Source organism: Podarcis erhardii (genome assembly GCF_964252035.2).
Source record: "Podarcis erhardii genome assembly, chromosome: 12".
NCBI classification, from domain to species: Eukaryota; Metazoa; Chordata; class Lepidosauria; order Squamata; family Lacertidae; genus Podarcis; species Podarcis erhardii.
Window position 1 is genome coordinate 18,614,493 of NC_138513.1, and position 19,987 is coordinate 18,634,479.

Here is a 19,987-nt window from a genome sequence, read left to right on the forward strand (position 1 = left end):
GATATCTTAATCCATATATGAATTAATAGCCAATGATTCTTAGGGTTACATGTAGCACCCAGTATTATAGTACTTATCAGCACAATAAGCCTACAAAGGGTGCCTTGACAGACTGGTCACCAAGCTCTGTCCTTGAAGAACCATTCCTTAAGTGACAACAACAGTGGAATGATATTGATGTGAATATTTAAGTTTCCGTTCTAGTGATTCATAGTTACCTTAACTGCCTCTGTGGTGTTCATGAATCAAGTTACAGCTTTTAACACACCAATATATTAATAGACATTTACCTAAATCACTTGTGATAAGAAACAGGTGCCATGCAGAGTGCAACCCGATTCTATTCTGACATAAACTAGTTGACCAATTATTTTTTGTTCACAGAAAGAGCTGGCGCAAACATTTTAATCCCTTTAACTGCTGAATTAGAACCAGATATTGACATAAAGTCATCTTCCTTGAAAGACAAGTCATGCATTAGTGAGGGAGAGACTAAGGATTAAATATTATATATATTTAATTATATATAATTACATTATATAATAAAATTATATATATTCAAAATTAAGGTTTTAAAATTATATTCATTTTACTGTTTACAATGGTTTTCCCATGTCGTCTCACAAATCTTCCGTTGTCCTAGAATGCAGCTGAATCAGAACAACACATAATAGATCAGAATTCTGAAATGCAGAATTTCTCTTCCACTTTTACAGAGCAAACCTATGCATATTTATTCAGTATTGAGACCCACTGCATTCAATGAGACTCCCATTTCATGTAAGCATGCACAGGATTGCACCCTAAATCCCTGACTTATGCAACAAGATCCCCAGTCTTTATACACCCACTGAACAACCAAATGTCTATTGAATAACTGGATTTGGAATTATGGGTGTGGTAGGTAATTCTACAATTATTAACAACCCTGAAGTTGCTTTTGTTAAAAAAAGAAGTTCAGCCTCCTATCACTAAAATGATCTTAAGACTGGATGTTCAAGTTGTTGCTGTACTGGGACAAAGGCAAAGAGAAAGGAGATCAGGCTCTAGTGGAAGGTGGTTTTGTGATTTGCAGATGATCAGCAAGGTTTTCTTACTCCCAGTAATTTTCCAACAGCAAGTAAAACTGAATGAAGAAGAAAAAAATCTCTGCTGCTGCTCACCTTGTGCTAATAGCTTATCTCTTAGCAGGAGAAGCCAACACCCTTCAGATGTTTCTGGACTATAAGCCCCATTATCTCCGGCCATTGCCCATGCTCCCTCTGGTTGATGGGAGTTGTAGTGCCACATTGGTTACAGCTGTGGCCATACTTGTAAAATAAGACTATTAATTTGAACAGATCTTAGTGCAATTCTTCTGACCACATTGTGACTTTTGCTTTGGATCACAAGTAACTCAAGATTCACATTTGTATTTGTACAGCTTAAGGGGCACAGTAGGTAATTGATGCCACTCCCCTCCTTACCTACTGTTCCACATTCCTTAGATTTATGAACCTGGTGGTCCTAACGAAAGGAAACAGAGCAGATTTCGCAAGTCTGGAGGCTGCCCACCTCTAACCCAGGAGGAACCAAAGATGCTAAGCATTTGTTGCCATCTTAAAGCCTTCACTTTGGCAAGGAGATGTCAACTGACAGTGCACAGCGACAGGCAGTGCTGACTACCCTGACCCTGGTTTGACTCTTCCAGGTTACCTTCTTCTCAAGCACTTCAGTCTTTCAGTGCTCTGATCCCAGTGGCCTGAGAGAGGGGTAGGGGGGAGGTACTGGGAAATGGGGAGGGGCTGCAGCTCAATGGCAGAACATCTGCTTTGCATGCAGGTTCAGTCTCTGGGAGAGAACCCTGTCTTAAATCCTGGAGAAAGGCTGCCAGTCATTGAAGACCATGTTGAACCAGCTGTACCTATGACCTGACTCGGTATAAGGTAAGCTCCTGTGTTTAAAGCAGGGGAATGAAGGGTATCTCAGAGCACTAATACAGCCACGTTCCTATCTATGTCACTTGCTATGTCCAGCAGCCCTCCATTTCTATCACACATCAGATGTAACAGGACAGAAATAGAAACACAGGAGCATGAGAATCAAATATAAATTATTATCTCACAGGTCTACTGTGAGGCTGAATGGCAAGGCTGTAATTCACTCCACTTAGAGGTGTTATATAACTGGCTAACAGCAAATATTTCATAAGCTAAATTCTACCTTTGAGTAGAAGTTAAATTACTTAACATAATTCTCAATTTCAAAAGGAATAATTTAGTCACCTGCGCTGCAGTTGAGGGCATTCTAGTTCTAATACATCAGGAGGAATTTCAGCTGTGGATGAGCTTTGGAGCCAAGTTCTTTGGTTACATTTCTTTGAGCAAAGGCAAGAGGGTGAATCAAAGGAAGAGTGTGGAATTTGTAACGCTTAAAAAAATTCCACTCTTTAAAGCTTCTGTATAATCTTTTAAAACTGGAAAACATTAACACATTTGTCACATTTAAGGAATTCAAAGTAGTACTTGATGTGACTTCATTGAAAGCATACGGTGACATTATGTTCCCCCTTGAATATCTATCTGAATGATTCAGTGTAAAAGTGATCCTCGACATTCCACTGTCTCTTAGCAACTGTCCTGACTGAGCTGACAGACTTGGCATCTCTAGGAAAGCGATACTTTCAGAATGAGCGTCAATGACATCACAGTACCTCACTCGAACTGAAGGCAACATTGGATTTTTTTTAAAACGGCAGACATACGCTACTTTTTTTACATGTTAAAAATAGGAAATGCACAACAATAATTATTTTGGGTTTTTCACACCTTGTGTAACTACAAGAAAAAGAAAAAAAGAGTATGCATTTCCTCCCCAGAGGACAGTGCACACACCTAAACTCACAAACTTACCGTACTTTGAGTATTTCACAAGCATGAAAACAGGAATCATAAGAATAGAATCAGAGACTCGTAGAGCTGAAAGGTACCATTAGGGTCATCTAGTCCAGTGTTTCCCAACCTTGGGCCTCCAGCTGTTTTTGGACTACAACTCCCATCATCCCTAGCTAGCAAGACCAGTGGTCAGGGATGATGGGAATTGTACTTCAAAAACAGCTGGAGGCCCAAGGTTGGGAAACACTGATCTAGTCCAACCCTCTACAATGCAGGAATCTTTCGCCCAGCATGGAGCTCGAACCCACAACCCTGAGATTAAGTGTCTCATGCTCTACCAACTAAGCTATCTATGGCTAGGAGTTTCAATTTACCTGTGCATCCGGTTTGGGGGCTCCTTAGAATATTCCAACACTCTCTGCATTTCTGCTCCAATCTCTAACTGCTAGACAGCAGATTAGATTATCCAATGAACAGGTTCCTTGGTAAAGGATGGAGTACGAGAGTCTGTTAGGGTGGCCAGATGCAGAAGAGGACAGGGGTTTTACACCTTTCCACAGCTGTGCAGAAGAGGGGATTTAAGCATGTGTATCTTGGGCTGGGGCATAGCTGTCAGCGTTCCCCTTTTTAAAGGGAGATTCCCTTATTCTGAATAGGATTCCTCGCAAGAAAAGGGAAAAGTTGACAGCTATGGACTGGGGTTCAAAGTACTGAACAATGCTGACCTGGATTCAGACCCTGTTGACTTCCCTTACACTCAAACGGGGTGTGAAGAAGGTAAAAAAAGTGAGTGACCTTAAAATGGAATCTCCTGTTTTTGTACAAATGCAGTACGGTGGTACCTCAGGTTACAGACACTTCAGGTTACAGATGCTTCAGGTTACAGACTCCGTTAACCCGGAAATAGTACCTTGGGTTAAGAACTTTGCTTCAGGATGAGAACAGAAATCGTGTTCTGGCGGTGCAGCGGCAGCGGGAGGCCCCATTAGCTAAAGTGGTGCTTCAGGTTAAGAACAGTTTCAGGTTAAGAACTGACCTCCAGAACAAATTAAGTTCTTAACCCGAGGTACCACTGTACAATCATTGCTGGTTGCATTGCCAGGTCTCCATAGATCCTGTGCTCACGTGCTGTCTCTTGTATGGATGCGAAAGGGAAATTTGGGGGCCTGCATACTGTATGTTGACTGTCAAGGGTCTTCAAAGCCACCATCTGGACAGGCCAACTAGGTAGCTGAATGAATCTGCTGGATCAAAGAATTGCCTCAGAACAAACCAAAATATAAACATTCTATACGGAAGTTGCTGCTTTTACACAGTAGCCAAAGCATGTCAGAAATGTGAAGCTGGACATTTTAAATAAATTGTGTATGGTTCCGCAATTCATTGAATTTATTTACATTTATTCTTATGGCTTTGCAATCCATAAGACCTATAGCCTTAAACATATAAAATCTCTGACCAACTCAGCCCACGCTGCAACGTAGCGTTCATGAAGGGACACAGTGACTGCCAGCAATGCCATTGAAATGTCACTGCCTGTCAGCTCGCCAGACATTCTTTGTGACACTGCAACTATGCTATGCATATACTTAGAATCAGCATTCCTACAAATGATGTAAGTTACATACTCAGTGGTAATATGCGTGTGTCAGTATCATGAACTGGTCTTTTACGAGAAGATGTGCTTTTTATTTCTAAAGCACAAGTAAGTTAGATTGGGCTTCCAGTAACATTTAAAAGTAACAGGGCAAGGGTGGAAATGGGGTGAATTAAATAAATAAAACCACTTCTATCCTGCATTTCCTCAATAAGCCCAACATGGCTAACAGCACAAGTTTTTTTTTTTAAAAAAAGAGCAACTTAACAATTTTAACAACAATTTGGTATCAGAAATAAATAGCTGGCTTCCTATCTCCCTGCCAGGGAGAAGGTTCATCTCCAATTACAAGGTGCCCGGGGACTGCGGGAGAAAGGGAAAAGGACACTCTGGTCCTGTCCATCAGCCAACGGACCCTGAGCAAACATTTGTTATTGAAGCAAGAACAGCAGCCAGGGAAGATCAGCTGGATAAATAAGACCCACTTACAGCATATGGCTTCATTTTGGTCTCCTTTCTCTTCCTTTGTGTGTCTTTTCAAGTTTGCAGCTAGACTGACAACAGGGCCTGCCTCTCTCGCTTGATGTCAGCCACTTTTCAGAGTTAATGGTTGTCTGAAAAATGGGATAAAACAAGATCAAAATAAATAAATTCAATAAAGCAGCCATAAAAGATGAAAACAACAGAGCGACAAAAGATAAAAAAGGCAGTAAGCATTAGAGGGCTTGTCCACAGGCTCTGCTCACCCATCATCCATCCTGATTCCCTTGCACAAAGCCTAGGTGGGGGTCCAGTTTATATGGAACATTCACTCTTGAGTTGTTTACAGGGAGGCTGTATGACAATGAGCACTCATCCTGCATTGATCCTGATTTGCTGGTAGGGTGTGTATTACACATCTTCCCATTAATCGCTCGATTGTCCCATACAGTTCAATGCATTTTCACATCCCTTTCTAAACCACAAAAAAAAAAAACACCATTCGGAAAAAGTGGATGTGTTGCACTAGAGCAAAGTATCATTTTATTTGTGCAAAGCTAAAGTTCCAGTATGCACTTGAATGCATCCTGCAAAACATAGTGTAGAGGTAGCTTAATCACAGCAATTCAAAATGCTTCCCCCAAAAAAATGGAGCAATTGTTCTACATCTTGACATACACCTTTGTATCTTCTATGAGCATGCATGAAAATATCCATGCTGTAGTCACTAGAAGGGACACAGAAAATAATGGATTTTGTGAAAAGCGGTTTCTCTGATGTATGTCACCTGCCTCTCCACCCCACCCCTGCCATTTATGCAAAAAGTCTACTTCTCTGCTGCAGTCAGGGAAAGAAAGCATATTATGTGCGTAGGCACAATCTCATGGTTCTGCTAATAAAGAAAAATGTCTCCCACACTTCAAAGTTTCTGGTGGTTTAGTAATCATTGATTGCTGGGCACATTCCAAGGAGCATTTGGATTATACAGGAGGAAAAGCACAACAGAGCAAACAACTCTGGCAAAACACTGGTCTCCAATGACGTCAGCCGCAATGCTGCGCTAACAGCTACTTTACTAAATATAAGATGGGCAAAGACTACAAGTGGAACATTTGCAAATAGTGAAGGAGGGAGCTATACTTTCCTTCACTCTGCCTGCTCCCTTGAAGAATCCTGACTTATGCCAACCCTATTCCTTTAGCAGTTGTTCTTTTTGTTTATCCAGCCTATCTAATTTATATTGTAAATAAACAGCTTGGACAGAGATGTGCCATCTGTGTTCTGTAACTACCTTGCACAGTGTTGCAAGCAATTGAATGTCGAGCAGCAGTTATCATACCAGCAAGGAATGTTACATATTGTTTTGTGATATACCCACTTCCACAAAGGGCAGCAAGCTCCTGGAGCCACAGTATATTGCAACCAGAAGGTTGGGGGTTTGAGCCCAGCCAGGGATGGCTGTGGGCAGGATTCCCTCAGGATCCCCTGCAACTCTACAATTCTATGATTTAATGCTGATGCCTCTTTTTGGATATGGATGGTGCTGTTCTGGCTACAAAAGAACTGGCATCCGAAGAACTGGGCTTCCTATTAGTATATATGATAATGATTATATCCAGGGCAGTTTAACCATATTGTTTTGTCTCCTAGGTAACAACAGGCACAAATATGATTAACCATTATCAGATTTTAATTATTACATAATTAATGGAAACCATTATTATTTATTTATTTCCTTGTTGCAAAATTGTACACACAAAATTGTATGGACTTAAATCATAAAACATGACGTGCCTAACAAAAAATGGGTCACTAGGGGAATAAACTACTCAAAGTATTATTTTACAGTACATAATAATGAGATAATTACTGTAAACTGGTAAAATGAGTCATTCAGAAAATCAGAAAAACAGGAGGGTAATAATAGGAGTGAGCTAATGAGTGGTGCCTGCTTATCTATGCCATACTGCAATATATGCTGCAAGTATTTCTCATCTGTGTGTTGTTTCATTTGTATATTTAATAAAATCTCACCACATGGTGTAAAAATTATATTTTTTTTCCTCTCCCCTTGCCACCTTCAGTTTTTGCAACAGCTTTTCCATTATGGCTGTTTGCCAGATTACATTATACCACTGATCAATATTCATCAAGTGGAAAACGATTCTAAATTATATTTAATTATGTAACCTTACAAACATGCTCCAGCACATCATCCATGTTGCCGCTTAAATATTCCAAAATCAATAACATATCCTTCTGAATTTTAATTTGAATACAATGAGGCTGCCATGTCCACCTTTTTTCAAAGTTCCTCTGATTTCAGTAGAAAAGCTGTACGCTGATTAAAACACCCCCATTCACATCAGGAGAACTTTAAAGGCATTAACGTTGGCTAATAGTGCGCTCGCTCGCGCTCTCTCTCGCTCTCGCTCTCTCTTTCTCACACACACACACACACACACACACACACACATATAGTTAACAGTGCAATCCTATACATATGTACTCAGAAGTAAGCCCCTCTTTGCTTTCAACAGGGCTTATTTACCTGAGAGTAGAGGACTGCAGTTTCCTGGGAGTCCGAGTCCCATCAATCTCAATGGGGCTTAGTTTTGAGAAGACACACACAGAATTTCACTGCAACAAAAACTTTTGGGAGAGGCTGTAATTCAGAGGTATCAGGCTGGGAAACATCGCTGTCTGCAATTGTGAGCACTATTGCCAATCAGATTAGGCAGCACAGAGCGAGATTAACCAGTGATCTGATTTATGATAAAGCAGTTTAATATCTCATAAATACTGTTCCATTAATGGGGGCAGGGAATGCTTTCATCCTTCTTAGAAACTAGGAATCGCTCTGTATGGTGCTATAAATATGGCCCAGGGATTCAATAAATGGTAAGTTACGGCAAATACCAAGTGTTCTCCAAATTCCAGTTCGCTCTTGCTAGTAAAGGTAAAGGTAAAGGTACCCCTGCCCGTACAGGCCAGTCGTGTCCGACTCTAGGGTTGTGCGCCCATCTCACTTAAGAGGCTGGGGGCCAGCACTGTCCAGAGACACTTCCGGGTCACGTGGCCAGCGTGATGAAGCTGCTCTGGCGAGCCGACACCAGCGCAGCACACGGAAACACCGTTTACCTTCCTGCTATAAAGCGGTACCTATTTATCTACTTGCACTTAGGGGTGCTTTCGAACTGCTAGGTGGGCAGGAGCTGGGACCGAAAGACGGGAGCTCACCCCGCCACGGGGATTTGAACCGCTGACCATGCGATCGGCAAGCCCTAGGCGCTGAGGTTTTACCCACAGCGCCACCCACGTCCCTAATGGTCCCTTACCATTCAATAAATGGTAAGTTACGACAAATAACAAGTGTTCTCCAAATTCCAGTTCGCTCTTGCTATTCCTGTGCTAACGTTCCACTTTGAAATCTAGCTCAGCATCCTGATCTCATGATGGGCAACCAGATCTACTTGCAGGAAATCTGCAAGCAGGACATGAGCACCAGATCACTCTCCCCTTTCACAGTTGCCAGCAACTGGAATTTAGAAGATTTACTACCTCCGACTGTGGAGGCAGAGTGTAGCCATCATGACTAGTAGCGATTGAGAGCCTTATCCTCCATGAATTTGTCCAATCCTTCTTTTAAAGCCACCCAAGTCAGTGACTCTGACTCATGTCACACCAGGTGAAGTGCTAGCTCAGTTGGTGGAACATGAGGGTTGTGGGTTTGAGCCCCACGTTGGGCAAAAGATGCTTGCCTCGCAGGCAGTTGGAGTAGATGACCCTCGTGGTCCCTTCCAACTCTACAATTCTACGATTCTGTCCAACAACATATGGCTTCCCCTGTCCTAGTCTACTTGAGAGCTGACCCCATTGAACGCAATAGGGCATTTTTCTGAGTAGACATGTATTGGATTACACAGTAAGGCTGCAGTCCTGAACACAAGTACTTGGGGGCCGACCCCAGTGGATGAATTGGGACTTACTTTAAAGTAAACATCCCTTAACTGTTCTGCTAAACTATCTTCCTTTTGGGTAACATTTCTAATGCATAATTTTTTCCATCAGTCAAGTAAATGGAAATAGTACAGTGAGGCCTCTAGCAAGCACATGTCCTAATAAGTGCTAGAAAAATATCCCTATAATGAGAATAATAATACTTTGAAGACATTCCACTCCACCAAGGATTAGACGGCACACCCTCTACTCTCCTGGCCAGCAAATAGTTTTGAGGGTTGGGATGCTTTAATCATATAACACTTACATTGCTAAGTGATGTACATAGGTAAAAAAAAAACCAAGACAAACATATTTACATTCATGCATGGCATTTTAATGTAACTATATTTGTGTTTATCTGTCCGGGTGTCTATAGAAACTTTCTGTCCAACAATGAATAGCTAAAGTCAGTAGCTGCTGGAAAATGGTTCGTTTCTGGTGTGAAATATGCTTCATAAATTTCACTGCAATCATTAATATTAATAGTTAGCACAATATTTCTCTGTGACTTGATCGCTATAACTGATTGCTATCACGGTGTGCATATTGGGTGAGCTGGTAGTGTTCAAGTGTCATATTCCTCCTTTCTCCATACATAAATTATTATGAAAGTATTATGCACTGCCTATGATCACTGGAATCCTCTTGCTGCCTCTTGCTTTACATTACAGTGGGAGATATTGGAACCTGTTTGCTCTGCGAGAACCCATGGAAGTGCAAAGGTCAGGGTGGAAGAAAAGGATCTATTACAGGCTCAGAGTACAGTAATCCCACCCATACCTTTCTTTATGTTGTCATAAACTACAGTGGTACCTCGGGTTACATACGTTTCAGGTTACAGACTCCACTAACCCAGAAATAGTACCTCGGGTTAAGAACTTTGCTTCAGGATGAGAACAGAAATTGCGCAGCGGTGCAGCAGCAGCAGCAGCAGGAGGCCCCGTTAACTAAAGTGATGCTTCAGGTTAAGAACAGTTTCAAGTTAAGAATGGACCTCCGGAACGAATTAAGTACATAACCAGAGGTACCACTGTATTGTGCAAGATCCCTGGCTATAATGCTAGACCTTCTCCCTCTCTGTTCACAACCCCAAAATACAGCGCAAGTGGGTCCTGCAACAAAATGTTGTATTGCGCCCCCAGACACTGACTGCTAGCTAGGAGGTTCTCAGGGAGCAGGGAGTGTGGGCTGAATATGGCCACAACCTTTTTGGTTATAGTTATATCAAAATTTGATGCAAAGATCCACTTATCAAACAGCCTGTCCACTGGAATATGCCGGAGCTAGCCTACCTGCTGGACCCACCAAGAGGTGGTTGCTGGACTCTGGGTCCCACCAGTGTTGCCCATAGATTGTGGTTCCTGCTGGCTACCTGGGTATGGGGCAACCTGCCCAATCGCCTGAGGCATTCAGTTCCTACCTTCTCCAGACCATCCATGAGGATTCCTTCACTACCTATGGATCCTGCCTAATGCCCACCCCACCAAAGAGCCGTGGCAGGTGCACACAAAAACTGCAACCAGCAAACATTCCCTTGCCATAGGAAAGGGAGAAATGTTGGGGATAATTCAGACTAAAATTCCCAAGTGTCAAAAAAAGGTTATTTATGTATGCCACTACTGTGGCCCATGTTTTCTTAGCCCAAAAATGGAAAACGAGTGAGGTCCCAACTAAAGAAGAATGGCAACTTAAGCTGACAGAATAGGCGCAGCTTGCAGATTTAACATACAGAATAAGAGAACAAGAAGAACATGTGTTTAGAGAAGATTGGAAAATGTTTATTGAATATATGGGGGGAAAGTTGTATACACTTCAGAATGCTGGCAACATTAAGATAAATTCAACAGTGTAAATAAGTTTTGATGGATGTAATAATGGAATACTGGATGGTTTAGTTTATGTAAAATATGCAGAGACTTATGATATGCAAAATGAACCATGGAAAGAGAAGAAGGGAAGTCATTGATATTTTAAGGATGTTTAAATGAGTATTTTAAATTGTAAAACAAAATTATACAAAAAAAGGAAAGGCAAAAATATAAACTGCAGTGTGAACAAAAAATATATATCTCCCAGCCACAAACTATCATCCAAGCAAGAACAGTTACAATGGAGAAAGGGTGGGTGGGGAAGAAGGCTTTGTCATGGCCACGCCGCCTTAAATAGCCTAGGCATGGACCAGAGAAAGCAAGTCTTCCCTCTGGACCGTGTCCAAGCCCTGCCCACTGCAGCACAGCAGCCACTCTAATTATCCCCCCCCCCTGGCAGCCTCGTGCCAGGCTGGTAGCACAACTGGGGTGCTCCGTGGAGTGGCAACAACTCAGGAACTGTCGCATGCTGTTGTTGAGGATTAAAGCTACTGCATCCTATTGATTTTTTCTCTCCCTACCCACCCCCATTCCACTTGCAACTGCCAGTCAGCACTGTATGGTCACTGAGCATTCTCAGTCCTTACTTGCCTCTTTGGGGAGTTCCCAGCCCCTTAGGGATTCCCCCCACCCATAAAGATGGTTTGTTTGCAAGCGCTGGGGTTTCTCAAGTCTATGGGTACCTCTCTCCAGTGAAAGGGTTTTGGCTACATAAGTAAATGCACTCACAGTCTGAACACTAGAAATGGCAGGAGCAATGCACAGTTACAGCACCTAGTCCTAGACCATGGGTAGGCTAACTAAGGCCTGGGGCCCAGGGCTGGCCCCATCACCTTCTAAATCCAGCCCGCAGAGGGTCCGAGAATCAGCGTGTTTTTACATGAGTAGAATGTGTGCATTTATTTAAAATGCATCTCTGGGTTATTTGTGGGGCATAGGAATTTGTTCATATACTTTTTTTCAATATATAGTCCGCCCCCCCCCAAAGGTCTGAGGGACAGTGGACCAGCCCCCTGCTGAAAAAGTTTACAGACCCCTGTCCTAGACTCAACTACACAGGTTGAATGCTTGTGCCAGCGTGCTCTAGTATGGAGGATCTGGCAGCAAATCTATTACTCTTCTTTAAATACTAGGACCAGCATCCCCCATCCCCGCCCCCCCCCGTGCTTCATAAAACTGAGACCTTTCTGAATAGAGATCTGTGCTGGTTTTCAAAAAGTGAACCTCTAAATCATGTTCACACCCACGCCAGAAATTATTGCAGATATTATAGCTTTTTTACCCATTCCATTAATCATGTACATTTGCATTGCTATAGTTACGTGCCTCTTTTGGAAGGAAGGACGGAACCATTTTGTAAGTCACTTTTCCTCACAGGACACAATGAAAGATTAATAAAAGAAATGTAGAAAGAAAAGTTAAAGCCATGGTTTTCCCAGTAGTGATGTATGGAAGTGAGAGCTGGACCATAAAGAAGGCTGATCGCCGAAGAATTGATGCTTTTGAATTATGGTGCTGGAGGAGACTCTTGAGAGCCCCTTGGACTGCAAAAAGATCAAACGCATCCATTCTTAAGGAAATCAGCCCTGAGTGCTCACTGGAAGGACAGATCGTGAAGCTGAGGCTCCAATACTTTGGCCACCTCATAAGAAGAGAAGACTCCCTGGAAAAGACCTTGATGTTGGGAAAGATGGAGGGCACAAGGAGAAGGGAACGACAGAGGACGAGATGGTTGGACAGTGTTCTCGAAGCTACAAACATGAGTCTGACCAAACTGCGGGAGACAGTGGAAGACAGAAGTGCCTGGCGTGCTCTGGTCCATGGGGTCACGAAGAGTCGGACATGACTGAACGACTAAACAACAAAAGAAAGAAAAGACATTCAACACCAGTAAATACAGGAAGACACAATTATGTCATTAATTCTGTTTGCTGTATCTAAATTCAGACACTGCATGCAGACTCATCCTAAGCTACCTTTAAGGCAGAAAACTGTGTCATCAGAAAGTAAAAATGGGTGGTTATTCAAGCTTGGTATAAGAAGGCCTTGTTTGATCTGCAAAAGATTTGCTGCAAGACCCCTGCTCTGGGTGCAACAGGTCTGAAGTGGAGTTCAAATCCCATGCAAACAATATAAAATAGGTGGTATTTGGGCAGGAAGGGCCTACGTTTGGCGATAGAGCACCTAATTTGCATGCAGGGGGTCCCAAGCTCAGTTGTCTATGCCTCACAAAGCAACGCTACAAAAGAATCCCTTTACCACAGCAACGGAGGAACCTCAGACCTGGGGGCCAAATTCTGCCCTCTTAACATCTCTGTCTGGCCCAGGTGACCCTGCACATGCCACACCCCCTTCTACCGTAGCCACACCTTTCACTGGTCCTGCTTCACACTTTCCCTAGGTAATTTTGCTTGGTTGCAATGCGTCCTTGAGCTGTGGCAATGCCTCCTGCTTCCCTGAATGGAGGAATGTGCATTGTGGAGCTGGTTAATCCCCTGACATTTGGGTGGCTGCAAAGTAGCTTGCTGTACCGAGGTAGGAGTCACATGCATTGCTCTGCCTACTTTTGCCTCCAGCCTCACCCACCCTTGGCATGTGGACACAGAGGGTCGTCCACAAAAGAACAGAACCCACCCCCTGCCCCCCGAATAACCCTACAAGGCTTCTGGCTGTCAGAAGAGACCATACTGGGTTAGAGGCCGACCAGTAGCCTGACTCAATATAAAGTACCTTAATTCATAGTGTTTCCTCTGTCATGTCAACCACAACCTCAGTCCTGTCTGTAAAAACAGAACAAAAATTGTACAGTGGTACCTTGGGTTAAGTACTTAATTCGTTCCGGAGGTCCATTCTTAACCTAAAACTGTTCTTAACCTGAAGCACCACTTTAGCTAATGGGGTCTCCTGCTGCCGCCGCGCCGCCAGAGCACGATTTCTGTTCTCATCCTGAAGCAAAGTTCTTAACCCGAGGTAGTTTCTGGGTTAGCGGAGTCTGTAACCTGAAGCATATGTAACCTAAAGCATATGTAACCCGAGGTACCACTGTACAGGCTTGAGTAGGCCCAGAAACTGTGTTCGGTACTGCAATAACATAAATAGATTAAGAGGGTTTCTTTGAGAACGTGCAGAGTACACTCCCTCAATCAGATGGGAGGGTTTGAGGATATGACTTTCAACTTGCACAGACTCAGACCCCAGGCAGCCAATGTGGAGCCTGAGGGAAGCAGCCTCAAAACCCACCCTCCATTTTAGCCTTAGGCACAGGAGTGATGTGAGGCAAACTCTGCATCCGGCAGGGTAAGGTAAAGTTAAAGGACCTCTGTCCAGTTGAATTCAACTATGGGATGTGACACTCATCTCGCTTCAAAAAGAGGGAGCCGGCGTTTGTCCACAGACAGCTTTCTGAGTCATGTGGCCAGCATGACTAAACCGCTTCTGGCGCAACGGAACACTGTGACGAATGTCAGAGCGCATGGAAACACTATTTACCTTCCCACCACAGAGGTACCTGTTTATCTACTTGCACTGGTGTGCTTTCCAACTGATTTCCAACAGGAGCACACTCCGTAGCGGGGATGCAAACTGCCGACCTTCTGATCGGCATGCCCAAGAGGCTCTGTGGTTTAGTCCACAGCGCCACCTGCTCCCTCCAATCTGAGAGGATGGGCAGAGGTGCCCCTGGGTGATTCTTCATGCTCATTCGTGGCTCCATGAATGGAGGGGGAAAGTAGGCAGAAGGGGAGGGAAAGAACTCTGCAGGAAATCATCATTCCTCCTTCCTAGAATGGAGAGCAGCAGCCCCTCCCTTTGGGTGCGCCCTGCTTGTCGCCATGGCACCCCCACCATTAGCTCCTGGCCAGCGTTGTTACTTGCTCTGAAAGAAGAGGAAAGATGGCCCAGTCCATATCTCTCCCCACCATCCTCGTCCCTGAAGAAGAGGACATTGGAGCCACTGAGCGCGCACGGGCCCTGCAATCCACGCGGAGGCTGAGCATGTACCCCAACATCCTTGAGCTCCTGACACTGTATAACAGCTTTGATGAGTTGGAGCTGGACTACCGGTAACGCATCAGAGCTGCCTGCAGGGGGCGATGGGGGAAGCGAAGCAAAGGCATTCTTCCTCTCTTCTCCTTCCAATGAAGCTCTGTGGAGAATTCAAAAGCTTGCCTTTATCTCTCGCCGCCATTTTCTCCAAGTGGCTCAAGGAGGCGTGAAAATGATTCTCCCCCATTCTATCCTCAAAACAACCCTGTGGGGAAGGCTAGGCTGAGAAGCTATGATTGGCCCCAAGTCAGTCAGCTTCATGGCTGCCTGGGGGATTTGAACTCAGGTCTCCTAGTTCCTAGTCCAGCAGTCTTACTGCCATACCACAATATAATACACCACATGTAAGACCCAATTGGGTTTGACTCTGGAGCAGATGCTGCTGGCTATTCATAGCTGCTAATTTGTGTTTTACTTTTAAAAATATTGTTATTTATTTATTTATTTATTAGAAATATATAATACTTAATAAAAAATATGTCATTTACATAAAAAACAATAAAATTATAATAAAATTTCCTTAAAGCTAGATAAAAACCAAACAAAAGTATATATTCCAAAATGAAACTGAACAGTGTTCAAAAGAGAGAGTTAATAATTAAAGAGTCAGAGTCTAGGAAGTCTGGATAAATATAATTTATAAGAGACCTTTAAAGGTCATTACTGTCTTATCTCAAACTACCCGAGAGAGTGTGCATTACAGAGGAGAGGTGCATAGCTTTATTCTGTGCTGCATATTCTATGTTTGTGAGCCGCTGTGTGTTCCTCTTTTAAAAGAGGGGCAGAAAATAAAAACTAGATGATAAATAAATGGACTGTCTAGAATGAGGCAGCTTCCCATATATTTCTTCATTTGTTTTCCATTGAGTCTTGAAACCAGAGAATTGTCCTACCAGCTATCCCTCATTTAAGAATTAAATAGCACAATGTATTGCAAATCCCGTCATACTGAATGACTACATGGACACTCCAGATTTAATTGGCAACTCCATGCTTCCTTGTGCAATTCCAGAAGGTTGGCAGTTAGAATCCCCGTGACGGGGTGAGCTCCCGTTGCTCAGTCCCAGCTCCTGCTCACCTAGCAGTTCGAAAGCACGTCAAAGTGCAAGTAGATAAATAGGTTATCCCGCTCCGGCGGGAAGGTAAATGGCGTTTCCGTGCGCTGCTCTGGTTCACCAGAAGCGGCTTAGTCATGCTGGCCACATGACCCGGAAGCTGTACGCCCGCTCCCTCAGCCAATAAAGCGAGATGAGTGCCGCAACCCCAGAGTCGGTCACGACTGGACCTAATGGTTAGGGGTCCCTTTACCTTTATGTCCCATTAATGCTGTGCACCAGAATTAGTTTCCTGGCATCTCCAGTTTATTCTCCCAGTGTAGAATGGTTTAAAACTGAATTGTATCTCTGAGACACTTTCTCAACCAGCAAATGCCTCTATCATCCTTGCCATTAAAAATGGATGTTAAACTTTATCACGTTGCTATTTAAAGAACTTGTAGATATGATGAGACTTACAAACAGGGAACACTTGCATGTTGCAGAAATGCGATCAGGGGAGTGGTTCTGAGAGATGTTAATGCAGAGGGCTATTTTTAAAAATCGAACTGGCATGTGTCCCCGTTTTGCATTAAGAGTTCCCCCTGCAAATGAGCCAAGTTTAGCCTGGGTGACGTACACATTGACTCATTCTACAGCCAAGAGACTAAGCAGCTGCCTTGACCACCTGTTCCCTGTTGCTGGAAAATCCAGTCATGTTTAGAATAGCAGCCACCTCCCGAAGATTTGCATGTTGTCATTTCACCCACCTTGTTAATCTGGGCTTCCAAAACATTGCCACAGTGGAAGTCCAGGGAAGGAAGGAGGGGGACCCCTGTAGTACAACTGAAGAGTGTGCATGGCAGATGTAACCAAATGGCGATCCATCTGTGCTCCCCAGAGAAATAACATTTTGAAATCTAAGCAGGGCTTAGCTTGGCCAGTGCCTTGATGGGAGACTGCCTAGAATCCCCTATGCAAGCTGATCTGAAAGCGAGTGTGTGATAAAAGTGAACTCAATAACTGTGTGAGTGACGGGATTTCCTTTTAGAATTATTCATTATTGAGGAACATATATAAACCCTCTTTAAACTTTCTACATACAAGTAGTGTGGAGAGTGGGGACTGTCACTTTTTTGCTCCCCAAAATTTAGAGGGAAACCTCTGAAGCAGGGAGCTTTCTGTACTTTATGGAGGATCCCCGCACAGTTTAAGACCCTGATCTATGCTCTACATTGTGCAGGCAGCTTCCACAAGTAAAGGAGAAGAGGCTGCTGGATCAGGCCAATGGCCTATCTAATGCCGCATCCTGTTTTCACCACGGCCAACCAGATGTCTCTGGGAAGCCTGCAGTCTTCATCTGAACATCAGAGAACTCCCCGCTTTTACAGTTTCTAGCAACTGGTATTCAGAAGCATGTAGGTTGGTGGCCATCATTGCCTCCTGTGGCAGTGAGTTCCATAGGTTAACTATGCTTTGTGAAGAAGTACATTCTTTTATCCTGAATCTTCCACTTTCAGCTTCATTGGGTGTCCACGAGTTCTGGTGTTATGAGAGAGGAAGAAAAACTTTCCTGTATCTACTTCCTTGCTGCTGTGCAAAATTTTTATAGACTTCTGCTTCAGAAGTTCACCCTCCAACTCATGAACAATAGGGAGTGGAGCGGAGCTTCACATGCCTGTCCCCTCTCTTGCATTGCTTTTACACATGAGTAAAACACTTGAACGAGGCAATAACTTAAAAGCTTAATGGATAGTTTAGCAGATTATTGCTACTTTAAGCTTCACATTTGTTCTGTATAATATCTTTGCTGTTTCAACTAACTATATTTCAACAAAAAATTCCATAGGCACACGATTTCAGATAACCTGAAAATAGGTTTTGGGATCTCAGATCATGCTACGCAAACAGATACAAGTGAAATAGGAGATATAAAGGTCTTTATAGAAACGACAAGAACTTTATTACAGGTAAGCTGTTTTCTGCCCATCTCTCAAGCAGAGCTTTGCTGGAATACATATGTGGCACTGTAGCTGTTTACATGGGAGGCGGGTGGCACTGTGGTTTAAACCACTGTGCCGCTTGGACTTGCCGATCTGAAGGTCGGTGGTTCGAGGCCCAGCAACGAGGTGAGCTCCCGTTGCTCTGTCCCAGCTCCTGCCAACCTAGCAGTTCGAAAGCACACCAGTGCAAGTAGATAAATAGGTACTGCTCCGGCAGGGAAGGTAAACGGTATTTCCGTGCACTGCTCTGGCTTCGCCAAAAGCGGCTTAGTCATGCTGGTCACATGACCTGGAAAAACTGCCTGCGGAAGCGGACAAATGCCAGCTCCCTCGGGCTGTAAAGCGAGACGAGCGCCGCAACCCCAGAGTCATTCGCAACTGGACTTAAGTGTCAGGGGTGCCTTTACCTTTAGCTGTTTACATAAAGTAGCTAGTTCTTATTTTGTGCCAACAACAGCCATTTTTACCCATTCTAATTTAACATCTGCATTCATTCTTGCTTCAGAAATCTTGGCTATTTTTTTCATTCCTTTCATTGTCAAAGTCCTTATTGCCACTATTATCAACTGTGGATAGCATATGCAGGGGGAAAGTGAGATCAAACTGTTTATGAGGCATGTGTGTGCAAGCCTAGAGCAGTGTTTCCCAACCTTGGGCCTCCAGCTGTTTTTGAACTACAATTCCCATCATCCCTGACCACTGGTCTTGCTAGCTAGGGATGATGGGAGTTGTAGTCCAAAAACAGCTGGAGGCCCAAGGTTGGGAAACACTGGCCTAGAGGAAGCTAGGCTCGTCCTTGTAATGCTAATGCTGAGCTGTAGCTTAGCACAGGTATGAGAAACCTCTGGTCTCCTACAGATGTTGCAGGACTACAGTTCACATCATCCCTGTCGGCCATGCTGCCTGGGATTGATGGGAGTTGTAGTCCAACAATATCAGGGTGCCCCCAGGCTCCCTATCCCTGGTTTTCACTGCTCTGTCCAAACTAACCCACTGAAACAGGTATGCAATTATGGCAGGTGTCTGGGTGTGGTTGTATTGGGTTAAGATGCCCCTTCCCAGGCCAGTTTCATTGAGATCACACACAGACTGGCACAGTCTGTGTGTGGTGCTGTTCATTTAGTGTGCTGAAACAGCTTGTTTGGTAGCTCCATTCTGTTCAACAGCCACATAATAAATCGTTTTGAATGAGCGTGCCATTAATCCTTTTGTATTTTCAGTTCACAGACAGGCTCTACAATGATTTTGCTATGTACCGAAAGATCCTTAAAGCACAGTATGAGGAAAGAATACAGGAAGAGGCAACCAAGCTCTGGCTAGCCATAAATGACAGGCTAAAATACATTGATGACTTTTACAAGCAGGTACAGGGCAACTTTCCTCATTCCGCTTTAAGAATCAAAGTGCTGAAGTGTAAAGCATCAATGTGTAATCTGTGTGAAGGTTTTGTGTTTGCTATTTGGTTAAAGCAGTGTGTGTGTGTGTGTGTGTGTGAGAGAGAGAGAGAGAGAGAGAGAGAGAGAGTGTGAAAATATCATATGCTGGCAGCTAGCAGTGCAATACAGAAAGCACATTTATACCACCATTACCCTGTAATTCCCTCGCTGTGCTATAAAGCACTATAGAACTCAGCCTAAGAACCAGCCCCAAACTGGAGCTCTTTTTTGTTGTTGGCAGGGTGGTGAGAGAGAGATTGTTGAAAGGGTCTCCCTTCCTTTTCCTTTCCTCTCTTTTTAAAACAAGTGATTATGTTTATATGTTTTTGATTTTTTAAAAATCAGCCTTTCAATTTGGGCATGTGTTACAGCAATTGTCGGCACATTCCCTTGTTCACTGCTTAATCAAAAATAAGCATGAGCTGAGTTCCATGAGATGTAGTTTCAGGTTAGCGTCCGTAAGGTGGCTCAGCACCATTATTCTGCAATGTTCCAATTGCATTCACAACAGTGGGATATACACTATGGATATGATCCAGGGATTGATTGTGCTGAGCCCCAGCAGAGCCAGCACAGGCAGCTGAGCCCTGGCAAGCCCTGGGCACGGTCTGATATCTGCAGGGTTCATGTGCAGTCAATGCTGACACAGC

General features: G+C 43.7%; 1 protein-coding gene and 1 long non-coding RNA gene across 3 annotated transcripts in view; one reads left to right on the plus strand and one right to left on the minus strand.

The window, feature by feature from the left end:
- Positions 1-19,987, minus strand: part of LOC309326165 — a 60,881-nt gene that overhangs the window by 38,370 nt on the left and 2,524 nt on the right. The window contains exons 2-3 of one of the 2 annotated variants that reach the window (XR_014150213.1): positions 4,960-5,084; positions 3,101-3,354 (exon numbers count right to left, since the gene is read on the minus strand). This is a non-coding gene — a long non-coding RNA (uncharacterized lncRNA). Of the gene's footprint in view, positions 1-3,100; positions 3,355-4,959; positions 5,085-19,987 lie in introns of those variants that run through there. The other variant, XR_014150212.1, reaches the window with a different exon arrangement.
- LOC309326158 (uncharacterized protein C10orf67 homolog, mitochondrial) overlaps positions 14,620-19,987 on the plus strand; it is a 51,732-nt gene continuing 46,364 nt past the window's right edge. Inside the window, exons 1-3 of the mRNA XM_081834657.1 lie at positions 14,620-14,881; positions 17,748-17,868; positions 19,122-19,265. Of these exons, the coding sequence (XP_081690783.1) occupies positions 14,712-14,881; positions 17,748-17,868; positions 19,122-19,265 (435 nt within the window). The 5' untranslated portion in view covers positions 14,620-14,711. The remainder of the gene's footprint in view (positions 14,882-17,747; positions 17,869-19,121; positions 19,266-19,987) is intronic.